We start from the raw sequence: 23,914 nt of genomic DNA, 5'->3' as shown, positions 1-23,914 counted from the left end.
CTCTGCTGCATCAGTTTTTTAAAATTTTGTAGCTGTGTCTCCATAACTTAACTGAATACACCTTAACTATATAAATATAAATAAACTAAATTGCCCTGGGTGGTGTATATGTCTTCCTCGGGTCCTCAGAGGCCCCAGAGATCTGGGAGTTTGAGGGTTTGTAGGTTCTGTGCAGTGTCTTCTGGGCACACGACTACACTCTTCTGACTGTACCTGGAATCTGCTCCTAGTGTGTTGGGTCACAGTCACAAGTGCTCCTCTGACCAAGGGGACCAGGTGAGTCTCTGCCTTCCACATCTGTGCCAGTTGTTCTCGTCGGTCCTTACTTCTTCCTGATGTTACGCTCACGATGCCACATGCATCACTGCCTTGTCGAGGTAGGTGGGTCAGGTCAGCTATTATATATATGTATAATGTATGCGTACATACACATGTACACATATACATGTGTTAACTACATTTTTTCAATTTGAAATTACATGTAGGCTAAATATAATATATGTATGTCTATCTATCTATCTATCTATCTATCTATCTATCTATATGAACAGGTCTTTGTATTTAACTGTATTCTACCTCCAAGTTTAAATACTAATGTTTAATACTAATACTAATGAGTTTTAATTCAGGTTTCATTTATTAATTCATCTCTTTTTCAACTTGTTGAATGCGGCTCACGTTCCAGCATTATGTTGCTAAGGCAACCGGGGGTGGGTCACGGTTTTAGAGTCGACGTGAAAACGAGACCGAGCGATTCCGTTCCTTAGCAACAGTCAAATAACGGAGCGGGGCTTTCACTTCACGCCTCCGGTAACAGAACCGTGTGACCGTCACGAACTGAACTGACTCCGACGGTTCTTGTGCTTTTTTTATTGAGCCGGAACTTCTGTGAATCTTCTGCAGCGGAACAGATTATTTAGTTCCCCACGGAGGCGGTAGCGTTGGGAACGGAAACCTAGACTGTAAACAAGAAGAGTTAGCATAGCAACAGTGGTGGTGGATCCAAACACGAGCACAGACCATGTTTAAGAACACGTTTCAGAGCGGGTTCCTCTCCATCTTGTACAGCATCGGCAGCAAACCTCTGCAGATCTGGGACAAAAAGGTGAGTGACACCCCTGAGCCGACCACCGACTTCCGTACCATTACGTGCTAATGCTAACTAGCTGTTCGTGTTTTAAAGATTGACCATGTTTATAGTTCAGCATCATTTGTGGTGTAGCAAAGGTCATGGACCCAGTGTCCCTGTGTTATTGTCATGTTAATGTTATGTTATTGCTGTGAGTGAAGATATTCTGCTCCAGTAAAGGGAGGAAATTAAATTTGTTTCATATATTAGAATAAATAGTGAAACATGTTCTTTGTTTCAATTACAACACTTGACAGGTTCAAAATGGATTCACAGTAACTTCGTCATCCTGTCAACATCTGAACTAGAGCCTGACTGAAACAGGATTTTAGTGACTGATATAATATGATCAGCTGATTGTCACATTAAAACACTACATTTAATCATAAAAAGGTTTTTATAGACAATGACATGAACTGAGCAGGATCTCTTTTACAGTTGAAAACAAACAAACGAGTCCTTTGCATTTCTTTATAGTTTTTTATTTTATTATCTGCAACAAACTCACATCTGTCCAGTTGAACGATGGTGATAGGGCTCTTTAACCAGAGAGAAACGCATGATGTCTGCTTATAAAACCATAAAATATCACATATTTCTCTGTTCGCAGGTGAGGAATGGGCACATCAAACGAATCACTGACAATGATATTCACTCCCTGGTGTTGGAAGTTGAAGGGACAAACGTCAGGTGAGTTTGTGTGTGTGTTAAACTCATCCCTCGGCTCAGGTCAACTTGTGTTAACACGCTTATTCTTCCCCTGTCTCACCCTCTAACCTCTCTGACCCCTACAGCACCACCTACATCACGTGTCCCGCAGACCCAAAGAAGACATTGGGCATCAAGCTTCCTTTTCTGGTCATGATCATAAAGAACCTCAAAAAGTATTTCACTTTTGAGGTCCAGGTGGGAAAATCACACGTGTATTCCTTAAACCCAGGAATGATATATATTCTGAGTTTTGTTCCTCGTAGTGTTGGGATTCACGGTCACACATTCTTTCTCCCCCATCTTTACAACTCTCAGGTGTTGGATGATAAAAATGTCCGGCGACGTTTTCGGGCGAGTAACTATCAGAGCACAACACGAGTGAAGCCATTCATCTGCACCATGCCCATGAGGCTGGACGACGGGTGGAATCAGATTCAGTTCAACCTTTCGGACTTCACCAGGAGGGCGTATGGAACGAATTATATCGAGACGCTGCGTGTACAGGTCAGTGCAGACAGAGGAACGAGCTATCTTCAGATGCTACTTCAACTGGTGAGCCTGTTCTGTTGCTAATGTCTAATGTGTTTTTCTCTCAGATCCACGCAAACTGTCGCATTAGGAGGGTGTATTTCTCCGACAGACTGTACTCTGAGGACGAACTCCCAGCAGAGTTTAAACTTTATCTGCCCGTCCAGAATCAGAAGGCCAAGGTGAGACATGCCCCTCCACACGCAGTCAGATATCTGTACATGTGGTACAATGATCATATTTGATATTTGTCTAACACTTGTCTGTTTGTGTGTGTCTTGCAGCAATAGACCTTCTCCACCTGCATCGCTCCCTGTGTGATGAAATTTGTAATATAGTAATTTTAGAGCTTGAGTTCTGAGTGATGTCTTGTGTTCTCTGCTCAATAAAGCTTTTTCAATTAATTGTTGTCAATTCATCCTTCTCCTAGTTTCTGCTGCAGTTCTCACGAGAACTCGTGATAGCGTAGCAACACTTATTTTACTAGTTAACATTAACGCTTTAGTTTTTTTCCACTGAGAACTTTAAGGCCCATGAATATGAACATTTTATAACACATCAATTGTATTTTTCCCATCTCCATCATCAGCAGAGAGCCAATATCACCCTGAACTTGAGATAAAACATCATTAATCATAATGGAAAACAATATTGGTCTAATGACACTGCCCTGAGGAGTACCATGTCCCACCATATACTTTCCTGATTAACGAGTCCCAACTCTTACTTGAATAAACCATCAAATAAAAAGTCTGTGATCGAATTATACGTCCTACCTGTTGTCCCTGCCATGTTTAATTTAATCACTTATCCCTCCTTCCAAACCATTTCATAAGACTTTTCTACATCCTAGTTTATTGGATTTTTAATCTTCTTCTTCTTGCTCCAAACAAAGTAAAAGCCTTGGAAGGTAGGTTATCCTTTGATTAAGAACCTATAATCTGACCTTTTATCTTTGATGATGCAAATGCAGTTTGCACCTTGACTTCTATATTTTTGCTTTTTACTGAACTGAACTGGAACTTCTTTTAATCTCTGGCAGTGGAACGGATTTAGTCGCCCAGAGAAGCGGTAGCATTAGGAATGGAAATTTGATCTCTAACTGTTGTGCTAACTGCTGTTTAACAGTTAGCAATAGTAGTTTTCCAAACACAAACAGAAGATGTTTAAAAACACATTTCAGAGCGGATTGCTCTCCATCCTTTACAGCATCGGCAGCAAACCTCTGAAGATCTGGGAGAATCAGGTGACTGAGAGCCCTGAGCCGACCACTGGCTTCCTTAGCATGACGTGCTAATGCTAACTAGCCATTCGTGTTTGAGTCTTAATTTTTGATGTTTGATCTGTGGTGTAAATTGTAATGAAGTCAGTGTTCAGGCAGCTGACTGAGGTTGAAGTTGTAAAGTTTAAAGCAATTGTCAGATGTATGTGAGTGAAGCTAATCTGCCTCAGTAACAGACAAATGAAAAGTATTTGGTTTAAACTATATAACTTCAAACCTCAGTTTGAGAACAAGGGCTTTAACAAAACTTTAACAAAATATTACAGCCAGAATATATGAGCGTTGACAAACTGTGACACTAAAGATCCTCAAATATGTCCTTTGCACATCTGTCCTGCTGTTTCTTGTTGTTATACAGATATAATCTGCTGCAAACTAATATCTGTTGAATGATGGTGGTAGGGCTCTTTTACAAGAGAGAAACAGGTGAGTTCTCTATACTAAACCATAAAATGTCATATTTCTATGTTAATAGGTGAAAAATGGTCACGTCGAGAGAATCACGGACAATGATATTCACTCCCTAGTGTTGGAAGTTGAAGGGCTGAACGTCAGGTGAGTTTGTGTGTGTTAGACTCATCCCTCAGCTCAGGTCAAGTTGTGTTAAAACACTCATCCTCCTCTTGTCTCACCCTCTTACCTCTCTGACCCCTACAGCACCACCTACATCACGTGTCCCGCAGAACCAAAGAGCACACTGGGCATCAAGCTTCCTTTTCTGGTCATGATCATAAAGAACCTCAAAAAGTATTTCACTTTTGAGGTCCAGGTGGGGAAATCACACGTGTATTCCTTAAAGGTTCAGTGTGCGATTTATGTGAAAGGGATCTATTGGCAGAAATTGAATCTAAAATAATCCTAATGATGTTTTCACTAGTGTGTGATCTTCTATATTGTACAATTAGTTTTTTTTCTTGACTCTAAAATGGGCCCTTTGTATTTGAATACTTTATATTTACATCGGGAGAGGGTGAGGTGAGGGGTATTCAGCTGCAACATGCAACTTCACCACTAGATGTCACTAGATCCTACACACTGAACCTTTAAACCCAGGAATGATGTTTTACCCTGGGGTTTGTTCTTTATGGTGTCAGGAGTCCTTCTGACTCATTCATACTTTCTCCCCCATATTTGCAACTCTCAGGTGTTGGATGATCACAATGTCCGGCGGCGTTTTCGGGCGAGTAACTATCGAACCTCAACACATGTGGCGCCGTTCATCTGCACCATGCCCCTGGACCTGGATGAGGGGTGGAATCAGATTCAGTTCAACCTTTCGGACTTCACCGGGAGGGCGTATGGAACGAAGTATGTCGAGACGCAGCGTGTACAGGTCAGTGCAGACAGAGTTCTTTTTAAATATTTATGACTGTATTGTCTTTCTGTTGCTAATGTCTAATGTGTTTTTCTCTCAGATCCACGCAAACTGTCGCATTAGGAGGGTGTATTTCTCTGACAGACTGTACTCTGAGGACGAACTCCCGGCAGAGTTTAAACTTAATGTCAAAAATACGAAGGCCAAGGTGAGACATGCACCTCCACACACAGACAAATATCTCTACGGTCATTACTCATGTAGATATTTGATGTTTGTCTAATACCCATCTGTTTGTGTGTTTCCTTCTTGCAGCAGTAGACCTTCTCCACCTCTCGTTACCTCTGTTCTTCTTCTTCTACGTGCTCCATTCTCCTCCTTCTGATGAAATTCAACACTTTGCAGTGCTATGAGTTTTGAGTGCTGTCTTGTGTTGCTCTCTGTACAGACACGTATTTTCTGGACTCACTTTCTGTTACAGTTTTCAATGCATTGTTGTTAAATGTGAATATTTTTGGCAATAGAAACAAAGAAAGCAAGGCAGAGTTAAAAGTAAAGAATGTAAAATAAATACACTTGTACTGCATAGCTGGGTTTGTCTCAGTGTTTGTGCCATAACTGCTTGGGCCAACCTTACAGTATCATATCGAACTTATAAAGTCTGGTATCGCCCATTTCTAACTTCAACTGATGGGACTGTAAAGTCTTTATAGTAAATGTTTAATGTTGTAAGGTCCCTGCACAATGTTATGTGAATCAACTTGCAGAAATACTGATACTGTGTAAATTGCTGACTGTGAAATGAGTGCTTTTCCATATTTAAAAATATGTCAAAATAAATATATTTGACCCTTTGTAATAGTGTAATATTGGAGCTACGAATTTTGGTTGAGCAGGGTGTGCTTCCGGTCACTTTACCACAGTACCAGCAGGGGGTCCCAAATATTTTCAGGAAGTTTGGACCTGGATTTGTGGGGATACTGGCAGTGGCAGGGAGTGTTTTCGGTGGCATGAGAGTACATTTCTTTATGGTTTTGGTTTTTGACTTCTGAGCTGTGTGTATGTCACCAAATCCCTACACATATTATCTTAATTACCATCTTATTGTTTAATATATAGCACCATGCAACCAACTCACAGCCAGTGTTAGCAAGGCTTGTGAAAAACTCCACACAGCGGGTTAGTTGGAACATGGTGTTAGAAGTAAGACGCTGTCTTGTCAATATTTATATATATTTTGATATGTGGATATACTCCAATAAAAGACCTATATAGACTTCTATCCATTCATCCATGATATAAATCGAAATATTTGTCCAGATAGATGGATAATAGATAATAGATATTGACACATATATTTATTCATTAAGATATCCCTTTGTGTTATTCTATTTGCCTGAAATGCACCGTTATTGTCTTTGAATGTATTGTTTTTTTGTTGATACTTTTAACTGAAATCCAAAGTGAAACAAAGCTATATGTTTTGGGAATTGAAATAATTTTGATGCCTTTTTATATGAAATTATTTGTTTTGTTGTGTTACAGATTAAGTTTCCGTTGCCATATAATATGCTAATATGCTAACCTTTCCCCATATGTGATGTCATTGATATTGGCCTATAGTTCATTACCTGAGGTTTTTGCCTATAGTTCATTTCCTATAGTTCATTGAATTTGTTTAATCTTCTTCTTCTTCTTGCTCTAAACATAGAAAAGGCTAAAGAAGATGGGTTGTCCTTTGATGTAGAACCTATGATCAGACCTTTTACCTTTATGAATGAAGATGCGGTTATACACTTTAATGTTGGTTGCCACCCGCCAATAAACCCGGCATCAAACAGACGCAGATTTAGCCCCCCGAGGAAATTTGATCTATAAACAACAGTTAGCAATAGTAGTTTTCCAAACACAAACACAGAAGATGTTTAAAAGCACGTTTCAGAGCGGATTCCTCTCCATCCTTTACAGCATCGGCAGCAAACCTCTGAAGATCTGGGACAAACAGGTGATTGAGAGCCTTGAGCCGACCTCTGGCTTCCCTAGCATAACATGCTACTGCTAACTAGCTGTTCGTGTTTGGGTCTTAATTTTTGATGTTTGATCTGTGGTGTAAAATGTAATGAAGTCAGTGTTCAGGCTGAGGTTGAAGTTGTAAAGTTTAAAGCAATTGTCAGATGTATGTGAGTGAAGCTAATCTGCCTCAGTCACAGACAAAAATAAAAATACATTTGATTGAAACTTTATAATTTAAACCTCAGTTTGAGAACAAAACCTTAACAAAATGCTTTAGCCAGAAGGCCCCTGTAAACATAGTAGGGTACACGGAGGGCCAGAAGGCACAGTTGTAAAGCCAATAATATTATTATCAATAAATAATAATAACAAAAATAATGATTATGAAAATATCATTTTTTAAAGACAATTTACAGTCAAATGACAACACTTTAAAGATTTAAAATGCAACGACAATATCTTCATCATATGACTGACTCCACCCACATCAGCATCTGAACTGTAGCCCGACTGATAATTAACATAATACAATAAATGTTAAATATTTTAATAGATTATTATTTGAACTACGGAAGTTGTTAGTTCTCTCTGGTTGACAAACTGTATAACTGTCACACTAAAGATCCTCAAATATGTCCTTTGCACATCTGTCCTGCTGTTTCTTGTTGTTATACAGATACAATCTGCTGCAAACTAATATCTGTTGAATGATGGCGATAGGGCTCTTTTACAAGAGAGAAACAGGTGAGTTCTCTATATTAAACCATAAAATGTCATATATTTCTATGTTCATAGGTGAAAAATGGCCACGTCGAGAGAATCACGGACAAGGACATTAACTCTTCGGTGTTGGAAGTTGAAGGGCTGAACGTCAGGTGAGTTTGTGTGTGTTAGACTCATCCCTCAGCTCAGGTCAAGTTGTGTTAAAACACTCATCCTCCTCTTGTCTCACCCTCTTACCTCTCTGACCCTTACAGCACCACCTACATCACGTGTCCCGCAGAACCAAAGAGCACACTGGGCATCAAGCTTCCTTTTCTGGTCATGATCATAAAGAACCTCAAAAAGTATTTCACTTTTGAGGTCCAGGTGGGGAAATCACACGTGTATTCCTTAAAGGTTCAGTGTGCGATTTATGTGAAAGGGATCTATTGGCAGAAATTGAATCTAAAATAATCCTAATGTTTGTGTGTGATCTTCTATATTGTACAAATTGTTGTTTTCTTGACTCTAGAATGGGCCCTTTGTATTTAAATACTTATATTTACATTGGGAGTGAGTCTTCTCTATGGAGGACACCATGTTTTTTACAGTAGCCCAAACTAGAGGTTGAGGTGAGGGGTATTCAGCTGCAACATGCAACTTCACCACTAGATCTCACTAAATTCTACACACTGAACCTTTAAACCCAGGAATGATGTTTTACCCTGGGTTTTGTTCTTTATGGTGTCAGGAGTCCTTCTGACTCATTCATACTTTCTCCCCCATATTTGCAACTCTCAGGTGTTGGATGATCATAATGTCCGGCGGCGTTTTCGGGCGAGTAACTATCGGACCTCAACACATGTGGCGCCGTTCATCTGCACCATGCCCCTGAAGCTGGATGAGGGGTGGAATCAGATTCAGTTCAACCTTGCGGACTTCACCGGGAGGGCGTATGGAACGAATTACGTCGAGACGCAGCGTGTACAGGTCAGTGCAGACAGTGGAACAAGCTGTCTTTAGATGCTACTTCAACTGATGAGCCTGTAAAATCTTCCAATTAAATATTTATGACTGTATTGTCTTTCTGTTGCTAATGTCTAAAGTGTTTTTCTCTCAGATCCACGCAAACTGTCGCATTAGGAGGGTGTATTTCTCTGACAGACTGTACTCCGAGGACGAACTCCCGGCAGAGTTCAAACTTAATGTCAAAAATACGAAGGCCAAGGTGAGACATGCACCTCCACACACAGACAAATATCTCTCCGGTCGTTACTCATGCAGATATTTGATGTTTGTCTAATACCCGTCTGTTTGTGTGTTTCTTTCTTGCAGCAGTAGACCTTCTCCACCTCTCGTTACCTCTCTTCTTCTTCTACCTGCTCCATTCTCCTCCGGACTCCCTTTCCGTTACAGTTTTCAATGCATTGTTGATAAATGATAATAGCACCTGATATTTTTGGCAATAGAAACAAAGACAAATAGACAAGTTCATTCATCAAATATAAACGATCTTTATCCAATAACTTAAAAAAAAAAGCCGTGGAAATTATTCTCATTCCCAAAACATATAATCTTTGTTTCACTTTGGATTTCAGTTAAATGTATCAAGAAATAAACAATACATTCCAAGACAAGAACTGGGTTCATTCCAGGCAAATAAAATAACACAAAAAGGCAATCTTGTTAGAATTTTGATAACCACACCTCAAAGGACATTTCTTATGTTAAACTCAGCTCAGTATTTCCATTGACAAGAAATCTCATGAAAAACTAAAAGCAAGGCAGAGTTAAAAGTAAACAACTCAGGAAATACATTTTCCATATGAGGGTCATGCAAATAAAAATAATAATTTATTCCATATTGCTACTGTAAATTTGAGTCTGTTTACCAAATAATGTCAATTTAACTGAGATGGAAAATTTCTAGTAAAGTTAAATTTAAGAGCTGTCAGACATTTCCCAGTATATTTTTCACTCTTGATTGTTTCTTTCCTCCCAATTAACAAGAATGCACTGAGCCATGTGATTTGTATTATGTGGAAAAGCCTCCCAGACGGCAGCTTATTAATACAGAACTCCAAAGACTGAACAAATCTCCTGCACTCACTGCTGCTCACAGAACATACACTCAATCACATGTTGGTAGAAGTGGCTCAGACTTAGAAGATATTAAAGCTGCCATTTGTGCACTGAAATACCAATAATATGATTTATAGATTTACACACAACTCTTCAAAAAAAAAAAAAATCCATCAGAATAACATCGAGTCGGAAATTAACATTTGAAAAAGGTTCGTATTGCTAAAGGGTTAGAATAAACGTGGAGCAGAATTTGAAGTAAGGACGGGAAGCTTTAAGCAGTTTACCAAATACTTCAACACACCATACATACAAATGCATTGTGAATCGGCTACAGAGAAAAAATGTCTTTCCTTTTGAAGTATTTGGCTTATTCGTTGTTTCTACAATAAACTGTTGGTCAATATATTTTTTTCGATCTGGTTTTAAAGCGACAGGCACTTATAATTTTCAACAAGGAATGTGAACAGTGTTTTTTCAACGAGGGAAAAACATTTTCGGAAAAATTAAAAGTCTGATTTTAAAATGTACACTCAGATCTCACTTAGTGTTTAACAGATTAAAATGTTAAATTAAATAACACTACACCTTTATCAACCTTTATGTGGCAATATTCAGATTGGCAACGATGTCAGGCTCTAGTATCTTTAGCTGTAAGATCAACTCAAGGAAGAAAATCAACTATATATGTTTACTTAAAACAAACTGAATTAATAAAAAACAAAACCTCATCTAGGATGGTACAGAACAAACAATTATATTAAAACAACATATTTTCCTCAGACAAACCAATAACATGTATAGAAATCTATTGCTTTAACAGCATGCATCTCTTTAAAGTGCAAAAAAACATCCATTGGTTCAGATCAGTAAAATCAAAACTGCATAATTCACATTTAACAAAAGACATAAATAATAAGCTGAAGATGGCACAATACAACTGCAGTCGCATCAACAAATAAAATCACACAAAGTATAAAATAAAATATTTGGCACATAAAATCCGATCATGCCAAGGTGTATAACACATGTAGCATGTTACACAAAAACCTTTTATAAACCTTTTTTTTGGTAATTGGGTCCTTTCTTCACATTTTCTTGCAAATCTTTTCAATATAAATATCTGTGATACTTGACAACTGCATTGGATCGAAGAGCGGGATGTGTGTGTGTATGTGTATATATATATTCGCACATATATACACAGATTTAATGTAAAAACTCTGACTGTCGTCATTGTTAAAAGCCGAGTCAGGACGACCACCAATATCTGCCACTTGGGGGAAAACGTAGAAAAACACATTTGCTTCTGTTTTTGATAAAATCATACGTGGGATCAATTCCAATAACAGAAATACAAATGTCTTTTCACTTTAAGTTCAAAGTTTAAACATCCTGATGACAGCTGGTGGGGATGGTGGTTTTTTATTACACTGGAGGCTGACCACCACGTTGTCACACCAAAGTGGAGCAGAGCATGTGTGCATTGATCCGGTACTATGTGCTGCTGCTGTAATGAATGACGTAGTAGTCATGGACATACATCAACACAGCGACAGGCTGGCCAATGATGAGGGAGATCCACACGGCGGCGTTTCCATAGATTCCATTTAGGAAACGACCCACAAACCAAGCCAGAGGAACCTGCAGAAGTCAAAGCTGAGAGGTCAAAACGCGTTTGTGTACAGGTTTGTGTAAAAGTGTGTGGGAGGGTAAGGGATGGAGTGCAGAGGAGAGAAGGTGAACAACAGATATTTGGGACAGTTCAACGTGTCTCACCTGAGCCATCATTCCCATAAAGGCCCAGAGTCTGAACATCTTCAGAGGAACACTCATCAGGTACTGAAGAGGAAAGACAAGGATTTTTATCATAACAAGTCATTTGTGTATTAAAATGTAGGATTATGGATAAAAAAGTTGCACAATCAAAACTCTAATACAATCTTATTATTTTTTACGCTTTAGGAGTAAATAGATGCATTTTCATTCAGGAGGAAGGAACTTTAAGGAAGTCAGTTACATTTAAATGTACACATCAGTCATGTTAAATTACATTAATGACACAATTTTCTCAGTTGCTACTGATTTAAACAATTCTCCACAACAGACACTTTAATGCACGGATATTAAGTACAGTATAAATAAATAGGAGGGATGTTGTTAGTGTTGTTGTGGATTTACCTCGTGGAAGAAGGCTGACACCAGGAAGACTGCGGTTTGAGCCAGAAACTTGTTGACCCCCTTCCTCAACATTGGCTTATAGAAGTGTCTGGAACACACAAAGACACACAGACCAGCTCATAAATCCTGCTGATCCTTATCTCTTCAATCTCGATGGCCTCTCACCACTGTGTGTATCCACTGTCTGGCTTTTTATTTCAAAGATAAGGTGCTGCAGAAAATCTATTGCAGCAACGGAGAACTTTAACCACAGAGGATAAAAGCCAAAACATCAATCAAGGTGTCAGTGTTGAAAAAATAAAACTGTGCTCACCTGAGACACCACTTGTGTACTGGGATGTTCCAGTTGGCCCAGAAGTAGGTGACAGTCTCAGAGTTCCTAAAATGAACAAGAAATGCACAGATTGAGAGCGAGCTCCCTATTTTAATACATGAGTGACAAATGGTTCGTGCACATGCATAATCGTTTGCATCTGCGCATTTAAGTTTAAGTTCTGCAAAAATAAATTTACCAAATTACTGACAAACGGAGCATGTGTGCCTGTTTTCATGTCTTGTATCTTAAAATGTATGAAAAGTGTTTGTATGTGAACAAATACTTTGACTGTACGGAATCTGTACTCACCACCAGTCCCTGTAGAACTCTCTGTCTCCAAACTGCATCAGCTCTGCCACAAAGTTCATAGATGAGTGGAAAAACCAATAGAAGAATATTAACCATATCAGATGGTTAGGGACCTGGGAGAGGACGAGGAGAGGGGGAGGAGAGGAAGAGGAAGAGGGAGAGGGAGAAGAGAGTGGGAGAAACAAGGGAAAGATGTGTGGGTGTGTTGCCATGTTGCTACTCGTATCAGATATACACATTTACTTTCCATTTTGACAGGTCAAGTGATGAAATAATAAACTGGCATTTACATTGCACTCTTTTAGTCTTAACCACCACTTTAATCGCTTTACTCTACGAATCGCAAATCACAAATTCATACAGCGTCTCTCTATATCTCATATACTCCACACACACGTTCATTAGAAGACGCTCAACCTCCTGAGCCACATGTGTGAAGTGCTGTATCTTGATTTACCTCAACATATGTTTCTTGTTTTTTAAAGTTATGAAAAGGTCATTGATGTTTGTCCTGTTCGACCCTGTGATGATACTCACTGCTAATTTCAACAGGCGCTCCACCATCCGGGAAAAGTCCATCTCCTGAGAGACACAAGAATATAACGTTATAAAGAGTCTTTATGTATTATTGTCGATACTGAGACGATTAAAATGACAGTATATGATTTCAATTTAGGCCAGAGGTTGTTAGCAGGGCTGCAGTAAAGGTGTATATATTGACAACATATAGGGGTTAAGTGTGTGTTTATACAGTACTCACCTGGAACGGTTTCATTGAGTTCTGTATAGTGGGAACCATCCACTGAAAAACACACATTTCAATGAATTAATGTTGTTTAAATATGAAAAGACTTTGATTCAAGTAGTTTGTATCGTTTTTATATTTATATGTCATTGTTTTGCTGATGATATGATTTGCTATCTTTGCAATTATATTTCATTTTGTGAAGCATTTGTTCCTCTGGTTTGGAAAGCTGCTTCAGGAATAAAGTTTGTTTGAAAAAAGTTTTATTGTGTGTGTGTGTGTGGTGTAAATTCTGAATGACTGTCTTTGTTGTGTGTTATAAATAAATATTGTACATACCTGCTGTATCAATCCCACCAACAGCTGTATGAAGAAAAGCTGCAAGAAAGAGCGAGTTATGATTGAAACAAAACATGCATGCAAGTCGGTTCGTATTGTATCGTTAACTGTGCTGGTGTGTGTGTGTGTGTGTGTGTGTGCGTGTGTGTGTGTGTGTGTGCTGTGTGTGTGTGTGTGTGTGTGCGTGTGTGTGTGTGTGTGTGTGTGTGTGTGTGTGTTTTCCCTCTCACCATTTCAAAAAGTCTCCTCATCAGGAACCTCTTACGTATTCGTGGTGACCGTGGGAAGTTGAGCTGGTAGCAGAGAGTCGGGGCAAACACAAAGTAGTACATGTCTGAAGACAAACAAAGAAATAGAGTATTAATAATGTTCATTATTGAAATGTTTCATTATAAACTGTGCACTTCATGTGTGTGCAGGCGTCATGGCGTCACCTCTGTGGGTGAGGTTGCCTGGGTAGGAGACATGAGTGTGAACTGCTGAGCCATTGGACTGAGCCACAGACGGACCTGAGAAACACACAAATACAGACTGTAACAAACTGCAGGTTTCTCTTATGAGATAATTCTCTATTGACTCTCATATTTTTCTACAGTTGTTCCTGAAAAATGAAAATGGAATTTTAAGGGCTACTCATGCGATGTCTAGACAGAAAGTCATCATGTTGCATTCATATTCAAGATTTTAAATAACGTCAAAATACAAACGGTGTTAAAGCTGTTAAAGACAGATATTAACTATCTGTATCTATTTGAAACTGTGTGTTTGGGCCCAAAACCTGAAGTTTACCACTAGGTGGTAGTAACAGTACAGAAAAGTCAAAGTCAAAATGAACATCCTGGTCAGTGTGAATCCTTTCTTTAATTTATTCACAGGATCATGAGCAGTTTCTAGGCCTTGGTCGAGAAGATTCAACATTTGCTGCATGTGTGTGTGTGTGTGTGTTTGTACTTACATGAGTAGGATCGTGTCAGTTTTTTGGCTTTGGCTTGTCTGATTTCTCTACACCACCTGTTGGTGTCTTGGTAGGAGTACAGCTTGAGAAGCAGCACTGTGTAAACACCTAGGGACAGGACGCCACCCACTGACACGTGTACACACACACACACACACACACACACACACACACACACACACACACACACACACACACACACACACACACACACACACACAGCTATTGACTAAGAGCAATAAAATATAGATGAAAGGGCATCACTTTACATCTCTTATCATTTGATTGTCATTTCTGAAGCAACTGACACATATTTTTGACTGAGCATCAAAATATGCACATTAACACTCTTATTAAAGATGCTTTACATGTATATGTCATATAATAAATCTCCTGTATCTATTTATATGTACCTGGGGTAATGGAGGTCACAGAGAGCACTGTGGCTGAAGGGACGATCAACAAAGACATCAGGTTAAAAATGTGAATGATCAGTCCTGTTGTTTTGGAGATGGTGCCCTGAAAAGATGAAAGAAGGAGTCGATCAAGGAGTGAAAATCAAAGTTTCTCGACTGTGCAACACGAGGACTCATACTTCTTTCAAATAAAATACCACGTCCGTTTTATAATCTAATCTGGATCAGCAGTGTTGTTCTTATCAAGGTTAAGAGCAGGTATAAAAAGGGCAGGTGCTGGAATGGGGAATTTAAATTGTTGACTTAAGGAAAGTGTTAAGATCCTGTTTCTAACAAATGGGAGATACACGACTGACAAAGTTAAAAACAAGCCTACACATTCTTTTACAGCTCATCTGACAGTGAACAAATATTATTATAACGCCAACGTTTGGTCTTCTGGAGACAAACAAAGGTGGAGTCAAGGTTTACAGCATTTTTATCAGCAGAGTTCAAAATAAAGAAACATGTTTGTGAATTGGAGAAATAATTCAACTTTGCCGAAATTTGATCACAGGATGTCAATAAATGTTTTTGTCCAATATGCAAATAAAGTATGAAAATCCCTGTGGAGACTCACCACAGCCAGACGTCTCTCTGTGTACAGGGCGACTAAGATGCACACATTTGATGCTGAAACACAGAACATAGAATCTTTTAATTTTTTTTACTACAGCAACACAAACTGATGATGTTAAGTTTATTTCATTGCATCAGACCATACTATATTAGCTGAGGAAATAATGTCAGGGGTCAACCCTCTGTTAGCAGGTAAAAGGTCAAATAATCTGTTCTGTCGTACACAGGGAACAATGTTAATCTGATTAACTAGATGTAAAGGTGATAAAGACACAGCACTTGTTTGGTCAGTTCAACATGAACAGGCTCAAAGTCATTCACAATATATTTACATAATATTGATGTAGTAAAATATAAGGTCTGTACCAATGATCAGGCAAGCTGCTGGCCAGCTATAGGGGTCCTTTAAGAAGAGAGACACCACCTGGATAGGGTCGACCAAGATGCCATACCTGGATGAGGAGAGAGAGAATTGAAGTTATTGATCCCACAAGTGATAATTTTTAAAATGGTACTGTCAGAATAAGTCTTGAGTGGTTCAGATCAATGTATATTATTAAATTGTTATGTTGTGTGTAGGTACGAGTTTGGTGGAGTCAGGGAATGCTTCAGCTGAGTACTCACTTTATAATGTTCTCCAAGAAGAGACGTGCATTACTCAGCACCTGGAGGAGACGACACAAGAGCCACAAGAGAATCAATCACAGTCACAACTACAATCATACGAGATACATTTTAAATAGAAATACCCCCCCCCCGCCAACCGGTGCAGTTGCAGACTTGAGATATCAAAAACATTTTTGTGAGCTTTAGAGGTCACAGTGACCTTTGACCTTTGTGCCAGATGTTATGAAATTCACTACGGTTGTTCCTGATGTATCATGTCAACAACTAAATGAGGTCACTGTGACCTTCGACCACGAAAATATTATCAGTTTATCTTTTAGTACAAGTGAACTTTAATAGCACATTTGAAGAAATTCTCTTATTGGAGGCATTCCCATAATATTTGTTTAATAGAGAAAAATATTGAATATATTTATTTATATTTTATAATATATTTATTTGTTAAAAAAACATTTTGCACGGTTAATGTGCTGCCTTTGCTTTTTAATTTTTAGCCGTCTATAGGTATATAACATGCTTGAGTATAAGGTTGTCATGTAAGTGGCCATTCACTGAATCTGGCCTTTGTTTACAGGCTAAAAATACTTAGTGATAAATCTGGCTGATCATTTTCTTTGCATACAGCTCAGCTCATGATTAATCTGCAGATTTAAATGTCTTGAACAGGAATAGGAACGGTCTGGTGCCTTTCAACAGTTAAAACGTGGAAGAAAGCGTCTGGAGAGTGGGACACTTGCAGTATAAAAGCTACACGCTGAGACGTGTCTGTTTGTGTCTGATATGAAGATCAGATGAGCTTCCTGCCTAAACTTAGCCACACGTTCCTGTAACCATCAAACCTCGATTCCTGTTCCAACCTGCTGCTGCTCCCTCTGCTGAAAAGTTTATTATTATATTATGTTTTATAGTTCAAGGTCCGGGGTCCAGCTTTATCTCAGTCATCAATTATCTGAGCTCACACTGATCTGCACTCAACATACAGAGAGGCAACATGCATGTGTATAGTATATACACATTTCTTAGATCATTTTTATGGCAGTAAGGTTTATGAGTTTAAGACACAGTCCAGATAATGACGACAGTGATACATGAGGAGGTTGTTGTTACACACTCGTCTGCCAAGGCTCCGCAGCGATGTGATTTTTAATCCAACTATGAATGTCGCCTGAACCACTGAGCGTAACCTTCAGTGTGGACACGAGAACAACGTCACGTATAACATTGCAAAGTCCAACTGTGCAACATTGAAAATGGCAAAATTGTGCCTGTTCTCTCATCCCCGTCCACAGGAAGGTCAGAGTTCAAAGTTCAGAGCAGCACACAGGGAGTTGGCAGGAGTTCAGTTTCTTGCTCAAAGACACGTCTGCAGGGGGTAAATGAAGTGAACCCAGGCTGTAGAAGCATTTCTGTCCAGTTTTAAACTATTAGCTGCAGTTAAGAAAGCTGTATGAAATTATTTAAAAGTCAGTATTATCCATTGTATTTATAAAAATGTTGTTTACGTAGGTTCCTTTGTGTTCAGAAATATAAACTTAACATGCACAGAGACAACTGTGACCTGCGTGCTTGGTTTTAGTTCAAATCTCAATCTATTAATTATTTCAAAAAGGGTTAGGGTTAGGGTTAGGGTAAGTCATTTCTTCCAGCATAAAAAGCAAAGTTCAACATCTTTTCCCATATAAATCGCTTGATTTTTAAACCAGTAATAATCCAGTTATAAAAATTCAACATATATATGCACATGCCATGAATATCATCTGTGAATATACAACTGCACTGATATGATTGTGTCAATCAAAAGTTTTACATTCTGTTAAAGGTTTTCATAACCAATCGGTCATTTAGACTCATGATCGAAAATATATTGTAGAAAGACCAAGAGAACAAACAATTCATTTTCACATCGTCCGCTTTAAGTGTCTTGTTTCATGCTCTGAAACTGATTTGCAGCTGGCTGTGTGAAGTTTTTGCTTTGCTCTTGTCTGGCCCTGTCAGCCTGAGGTCATTTCAGCCCGACACATGGTCCATTTGGCCGAACACCAGAAGGATCAGTGATATGAAGCTGCAGAAGCACCAGTGGTTTACATCCTGGGAGGATTTATTTCTTACCGAGGATCAACACCGTGTCGTATTCCAAATATCTGCTAATCTAGGTAAAACTGAACCATGTGCAGCTCTTGTAGATATGAAGGGATCATTCTAAGCAAATGAAAATACAATGCTTCTCAATTTCAATGATTATACACTAATGAAAAGATAATGATGGATATTATAAATTTAATTTCTGCCAGTAGATCCCTCAGATCAGGTTTAAGTCACTTATAAATTCCCTCGTTAACACGTGGGAAAATCCCAGAGGCACAAAGCCGGAGTTTCTATTTCTTACACTCTAACGTTGTGTATTAATTGTAACCATGAGTAATATCTGTAAATATTCAGGCTGTAAAGAAGAAGGAGTTTAAATATCACGACTAATCTCTTAGACATGCACTTGTGGGGCTGACATTCTGGTCCTGCTTATCAAGGACAAATTGCACATGCAAGCTTTAATCGTGTTCACACACTCACACACCCACACAGACCCAGAAACACAAGACCCAGTGGTTCTACCTCAAGCTCTTGCGTCTATTCCCAAAACTGTCTGACCCAGGCCCCTAGTGGCCACAGAGGGGAGAATGTGGTCGTCACAGACATATAAACTTTCAAAGCTGAGATTAATCCTGTCAGAAAGCTGCAAAGTGAGGCTTGATTCAAATAAAATCACCCAAAATATATTGCAAACACACATCCACAAGTTCACAACATGCAGACAGTAAGCTGCTCTATTTATAGTCGGATCCATTTCAAATTCAGTAGGATTGCAGCTAACAGGATATGGGGCCTATTAAATTAACTGGCACACACACATGCACGTCTCTCTGTAGTTGTGAGGACACTCATTAACATAATGCATTCCTTGGCCCCTAACCTAGTTCTAACCCTAAGCCTAAAACCAAGTCTTAACCCTCAAACAGCCCATTGAATTTGGGAGGACCAGCTGAAATGTCCTCACAATGATTGTATTGAACCAAAATTGGCCCTCAAAACTACAGACACACACACACACACACACACACACACACAGCCACTGGAACAGGGCAGACAGTTTATATCTCTGAGGAAGGCCTTATTGTCCTTAAGTGACCTCAGCCCCGGACACATGAGTGTTGCAACTTCATCTGAGACTGTGGGATTCTGCATCTGACGCAAGATTGAAGCAGCCAAAATCAGAATCTCACTTCTCATGGACTCTACAGTAAATCCTGAAGCTCACCTATTTCCCTTTGCATCTGCAACAGCGTGGCTGCATATGTGAAGGAGCTATTTTTGGTTTATTTTGTTGTCATTTGGAGTGAGCAGCTTTTCTCTCATTTTCTGATGCTGCTTGTAAGAGATTCCTCTGAGCTTGTTACAGCAAATATTTGTGAGCATGAACTGTAGTGGATTGTAATTCACCCTTGATACACACGCAGGAGACAAAATGTCTACTCCTGATGGGAGGGAAAGTTCATCTCACAAAGCAAACTGTAACCTGAGATCATGCTGAAGCTCATCAACCCCATTGATCTGAATTGTAGAAATGAAAATTTCCAGGTAACCCAAACTGACCCCGAAGCTGGAATATTGAGCAATATGTTAAGCAACCACCCATTTACATTTCAATATGGGAAATGTCAAACAAGGACAAAACAAAAGCAACTGCTGACTTACATATGTGGTTAATGTGCTGGTGTGAACCGTGACAACACAACAAAAGCAACTTATCAGACTCCTCACACTTAAACACACAGAGACACGCCACTGTAACAGGCTCAACTAATCCCGAGTCCCAGGAGGAAGTGGAGTTATACTGTCACTTTTGTGGTTAAAGCAGCCGCCCGAAGACGTCCTGCAAGTTCAAATGTGCTGTTGTGCGAAGCAGTGTTATATCCTGTGTGTTTTATTTGTGTCTCTGTCAGCAGGTTACTCAAAAACTACTGACCTGGTTTCCATGAAGTGGCATGACCCAAAGTGTGGCATGACCCAAAGAGGATCCCATTATATTCTGGAGCAGATCCAGGAATTCTTTCACTTTGCTCTAGCGGAGATTTAGTTGTCATCATTATTATTCCTTTCAAGTTTATAGACTGGTTTGGGCTCTTGTGTGAAAGTTGAAGAACCCAGAGAGTTAATTGTGGATTTAAACTCCTCTGTATTTTTTAAAGATATATTTTTGGGGGCATTTTACCTCTGTTGACAGTAGAAGCATGAATTGGGGAGGACAAGCAGCAAAAGGCCTGAGACGGGACGGAAACCAGCTGCAGGAGGAGTCAAGCCTCATTATGATTAGTTACAGAATAATCTCATGGAAACAATAGTTTTCCTGATGACTTCTGGGTAGTTCCAGCTCTTTATCACCCTTCCTGCCTTTCGCATGGTGATGATCTCTGGGATTAAATCACTGTGCAAACTGGAAACTCTCAAACCTCAGCTAAGAAACACAAGACAGTTTGTTGAATGTTTTGCTGTTTACTATCTGAGGTATATGTGTACAGATAGATGTAAGAATCAATACAGATGTACGAGTCATTTCTAGTCTCATAAACACATAAACAATGTTCTGCCTTGTCAGGGTTTACATTGCTGATGGTGTGCTGTTTTGGAAGTCAAAGAACATGTTCAGTACTAAATGGACATATTACTCACCAGCATGACAACACACCAGTTGAGGATTCCCCTGTAGTTGCTGTAGCCACTGGCCGAGCTCAAGAGAGACTCCTGCAGGACGTGACAGCTGCAGGAAAACACAGAGCGGACAGTTCTTACAAAAGACTTCTGGGTTCCTGACCTTTGCATAATCACGACCTCAGGGATTAGATCACTGTGCAGATTAGTAACTTTCCAACCTCAGTTAAGAAACACTGGACTGTTTGTTGAAATCACAAATACTTAGAAATACCACTGTGAAGAAACCAGACGCATTGATTTAAAATTTAAGTGGTTTGAATTTGAGGAGGCTGTATTATTCATATCTTATACACAATATTAATTCACCCAGAGAAGGTCAACTCATAAGTCACCATATCTTCGAATGTACATTCATAGTTCTGTAAAATATTTTAGTATAAATATTTTTTCTTTGGTTTCTTGTCCTTTTTATTAGTTGTATATTTTTTATACTTTGTGTGTTTTTCGAATTTTTGTGTTTCTGGTTTGATGCATTTACTTTAATTTACCTGACCGTCAAAAGGTCAATGAAGAAACCCCCAAACTGGATTATTAAGCAACTTGTGAAGCAACTTAGTCTATAACATTTTATTTGAAATGAATGAATCACACGATGTTGCAGCAGACAATGAAAAATTGTGAAAATTTAGGTGAAAGGTATTTTACAGTGTTAAAACTGAGGTTAGGCAATAACCTTTACACAACCATACGTGACCGAGAAGAAACAGAGAGGAGACTAACGATAAAGGAGAGGAGAGCAGGAAGGAAAGAACGTTATAGTAAGAAGGAGGGCGAATTCGAAAAGAAGTAAGAAGACCGAAATAATAGAAAGTCAGAGGGAAGAGCTGACGGGTTCATTGAGCAAGACCAGCAGCAGAACGTGCAGATAGAGACGTAGTCACAGTATTGCAAAAGCACATGCCATTGTTGTTTGTCAGTAAGTGTATAGTTCAGGAAGTGACACTACTCATCTAGAAGGAGAAAAGTCCAGTATTACTAGTAGTACTACAGCAGTAGTACTACAATCGCTTAATTTCCGCTTCTTGGTTGCAAGGAAATTCTTGTGCCAGATAAAGTCATAGCTTTAACAACAAAGAATAACATAACAATGTAACAATAGGCAAAGTATAAAAATATCAAGTGTAATGAGGAGTAAGAGGATCAGTGCCTTAATATATATATATAAGAATATATGTAAGTTAAGCTAAAAAAACATACAAATATGAAGGAAAAACTACTAAAACTAGATAAAAAATAAAATAGATGAAGTAGTATTGGAAAAGACAAATGAGAAGCAAATATTGCACATGATAATGACTCTAATATTGCAATACTGTACATGATAATAGTGGAGGTGATATCGCACATGAAATAATACAACTAATATTGCAAATTATATTAATATAATATAGTACATGATATTGTATATATAAATACACATGAAGTGTTATTGACGTGATATATGACATGAAGTGATGTTGCACATTCAGGGATATTGAAGTGATATTAAAAATGAAATGGTATTGAAGTGATATTACACATTCAGGGATATTGAAGTGATATTAGAAATTAAGTGATATTGCACATTAGCTTACAGCTCTTGCTTCTCTTTCCACGTGATACTAACCCTAAATCAAAAGCCACCATAGCTGCACTTGTCATGTTTGGACCGTTTAATCCCAGAGAAGCTAATTGGTGACAGATCCGTGAAACCTGAGAAATGGAGGATAACTTGTTTTCCAATCACTGTTTACCTGAGTCTCTCGCTGATGTCCTCCGCTGCACTCGTCTCTTTCCTCGGGCTGTCGGGGAGCTGCTGCCGGGACACCTCTCTGCTGTCCCCCGCGTGTCCCTGCACCTCGTCCTCTGTTTTGGATTTAGCCGGATGCTGTCGAGGTTTCTCCCCCGCGTCGTGCAACTTGCTGCCGTTGGCTTGCCTCCCCGCCGCCGCCGCTCCGCCGCCGCCGGCAGCAGCAGCAGCAGCAGCAGCACCGGAGATGGTCGTCCTCCTCCGGCGGGATACGGGCCCTCTCGCATCGGCTCTGTCGCTCATTCCTGTGGCTGTCGTCTCACATCTGCCCGCCTCTCATCGCTGCTCAACCTGATATGAAGCGTGTGCTGCGCGGGGAGAGCCGGTGAGTCAGCGGTGACTCCGCTGGAGGAGCTTCATCCGCTCAAGGTGCAGTTTGACAGCAGGGTTGCCAGGTTTGCACAAGTTCCGGATCTGCTTCACAATACTGGGATTTCCTGCTCATATCTTCGGCCATTGTAAAATCCGAACCTTAGACACTAACCACTACTTCACTGAATAGATATTTTTTAAATATATATTATAAATGTATATATTAAGCTCATGGGCACAAGAAAAAAGTCGCTTTCAGATACTTATTACGGTGTATTTTCTTTACACTGGTAATGACGTCATTGTTGCAGGACTATGACGTGAAAACAACATTCTGCTGGTGGAAAATCCCACAATTAATTTTAAATCTTTATTTTACATTTTGTATTAATTCTCTTAAAGGGATAGTTCACCCAAAAATGAAAATTCACTCATTATCTACTCCCCGCTATGATGGAGGGGTGGGCGAAGTGGTTGAGTCCACAAAACACTCAGGGGTAAACAGATGGCGACCACTTCTTCAAACAGAAAAAACAGAAAATACCTCCATACTGCTCCTGTGGTGTCATCCAAGTGTCCGTAAGCCACCACATTCAAATCTGATTTGAAACGGCATCATTTACACCATGTTTTTAGCCTAAATGTCTATTGCTAGTATCCTGAGTATCGCGAGAACTCGCAGTAGTGACTAGGAAGAGGAGAACAGTTGGGTTATAATAATAATAATAGAACAAGTGGAAAACTGGACTTTATGAGTTGCATTGTCACTATTACAGAT

At 39.3% G+C, this 23,914-nt stretch overlaps 4 protein-coding genes across 4 annotated transcripts; 3 read left to right on the top strand and 1 right to left on the bottom strand.

Moving 5' to 3' along the window:
* The first annotated feature begins 717 nt into the window (after window positions 1–717).
* Window positions 718–2,772, top strand: LOC118124392 (cilia- and flagella-associated protein 20). The gene is made up of 6 exons (XM_035182110.2): window positions 718–1,105; window positions 1,740–1,819; window positions 1,924–2,035; window positions 2,156–2,344; window positions 2,437–2,550; window positions 2,653–2,772. Exons 1-6 carry the CDS (start codon window positions 1,022–1,024, stop codon window positions 2,656–2,658), a joined length of 585 nt encoding a protein of 194 aa, XP_035038001.1. The 5' UTR covers window positions 718–1,021; the 3' UTR covers window positions 2,659–2,772.
* A 1,655-nt stretch (window positions 2,773–4,427) lies between these two features.
* On the top strand, window positions 4,428–5,805 carry LOC118124393 (cilia- and flagella-associated protein 20-like). Its single transcript, XM_035182112.2, has 3 exons — window positions 4,428–4,983; window positions 5,066–5,173; window positions 5,281–5,805. Exons 1-3 carry the CDS (start codon window positions 4,735–4,737, stop codon window positions 5,284–5,286), a joined length of 363 nt encoding a protein of 120 aa, XP_035038003.2. The 5' UTR covers window positions 4,428–4,734; the 3' UTR covers window positions 5,287–5,805.
* Window positions 5,806–6,784: 979 nt separating this feature from the next.
* On the top strand, window positions 6,785–9,177 carry LOC118124394 (cilia- and flagella-associated protein 20-like). The gene is made up of 6 exons (XM_035182113.1): window positions 6,785–6,970; window positions 7,774–7,853; window positions 7,956–8,067; window positions 8,482–8,670; window positions 8,801–8,908; window positions 9,016–9,177. The coding sequence occupies exons 1-6, from the start codon at window positions 6,887–6,889 to the stop codon at window positions 9,019–9,021; spliced, it is 579 nt and encodes a 192-aa protein (XP_035038004.1). The 5' UTR covers window positions 6,785–6,886; the 3' UTR covers window positions 9,022–9,177.
* On the bottom strand, window positions 9,175–23,215 carry dgat1a (diacylglycerol O-acyltransferase 1a). The gene is made up of 17 exons (XM_035182108.2): window positions 22,769–23,215; window positions 20,994–21,081; window positions 16,266–16,306; window positions 16,008–16,093; window positions 15,643–15,695; window positions 15,021–15,126; window positions 14,608–14,736; window positions 14,087–14,161; window positions 13,883–13,986; window positions 13,653–13,691; window positions 13,329–13,370; window positions 13,106–13,150; window positions 12,569–12,681; window positions 12,257–12,322; window positions 11,944–12,031; window positions 11,542–11,604; window positions 9,175–11,406 (listed from the first exon to the last, which is right to left on the bottom strand). The coding sequence occupies exons 1-17, from the start codon at window positions 23,065–23,067 to the stop codon at window positions 11,260–11,262; spliced, it is 1,584 nt and encodes a 527-aa protein (XP_035037999.1). The 5' UTR covers window positions 23,068–23,215; the 3' UTR covers window positions 9,175–11,259.
* Between the last annotated feature and the right edge of the window lie 699 nt (window positions 23,216–23,914).

The sequence above is a fragment of the Hippoglossus stenolepis genome, chromosome 17 (genome assembly GCF_022539355.2).
Source record: "Hippoglossus stenolepis isolate QCI-W04-F060 chromosome 17, HSTE1.2, whole genome shotgun sequence".
NCBI lineage: Eukaryota > Metazoa > Chordata > Actinopteri > Pleuronectiformes > Pleuronectidae > Hippoglossus > Hippoglossus stenolepis.
Note: the sequence above shows the minus strand (reverse complement) of the source record. Positions and strands in the feature narration are given on the sequence as shown.

What these genes read in the sequence shown, in the direction of transcription:
- LOC118124392 (XM_035182110.2), top strand. Translation starts at nt 1,022, where the DNA reads ATGTTTAAGAACACGTTTCAGAGCGGGTTCCTCTCCATCTTGTACAGC. An exon ending in TGCAGATCTGGGACAAAAAG is followed by an intron (nt 1,106 to 1,739) that starts GTGAGTGACACC and finishes CTCTGTTCGCAG; the next exon opens with GTGAGGAATGGGCACATCAA. An exon ending in TCGAGACGCTGCGTGTACAG is followed by an intron (nt 2,345 to 2,436) that starts GTCAGTGCAGAC and finishes TTTTTCTCTCAG; the next exon opens with ATCCACGCAAACTGTCGCAT.
- LOC118124393 (XM_035182112.2), top strand. Translation starts at nt 4,735, where the DNA reads ATGGTGTCAGGAGTCCTTCTGACTCATTCATACTTTCTCCCCCATATT. An exon ending in TCGAGACGCAGCGTGTACAG is followed by an intron (nt 4,984 to 5,065) that starts GTCAGTGCAGAC and finishes TTTTTCTCTCAG; the next exon opens with ATCCACGCAAACTGTCGCAT.
- LOC118124394 (XM_035182113.1), top strand. Translation starts at nt 6,887, where the DNA reads ATGTTTAAAAGCACGTTTCAGAGCGGATTCCTCTCCATCCTTTACAGC. An exon ending in ATTTCACTTTTGAGGTCCAG is followed by an intron (nt 8,068 to 8,481) that starts GTGGGGAAATCA and finishes TGCAACTCTCAG; the next exon opens with GTGTTGGATGATCATAATGT. An exon ending in TCGAGACGCAGCGTGTACAG is followed by an intron (nt 8,671 to 8,800) that starts GTCAGTGCAGAC and finishes TTTTTCTCTCAG; the next exon opens with ATCCACGCAAACTGTCGCAT.
- dgat1a (XM_035182108.2), bottom strand. Translation starts at nt 23,067, where the DNA reads ATGAGCGACAGAGCCGATGCGAGAGGGCCCGTATCCCGCCGGAGGAGG. An exon ending in ACTGGTGTGTTGTCATGCTG is followed by an intron (nt 16,307 to 20,993) that starts GTGAGTAATATG and finishes CGTCTCCTCCAG; the next exon opens with GTGCTGAGTAATGCACGTCT. An exon ending in ACTGACACGATCCTACTCAT is followed by an intron (nt 14,162 to 14,607) that starts GTAAGTACAAAC and finishes TGTGTTTCTCAG; the next exon opens with GTCCGTCTGTGGCTCAGTCC.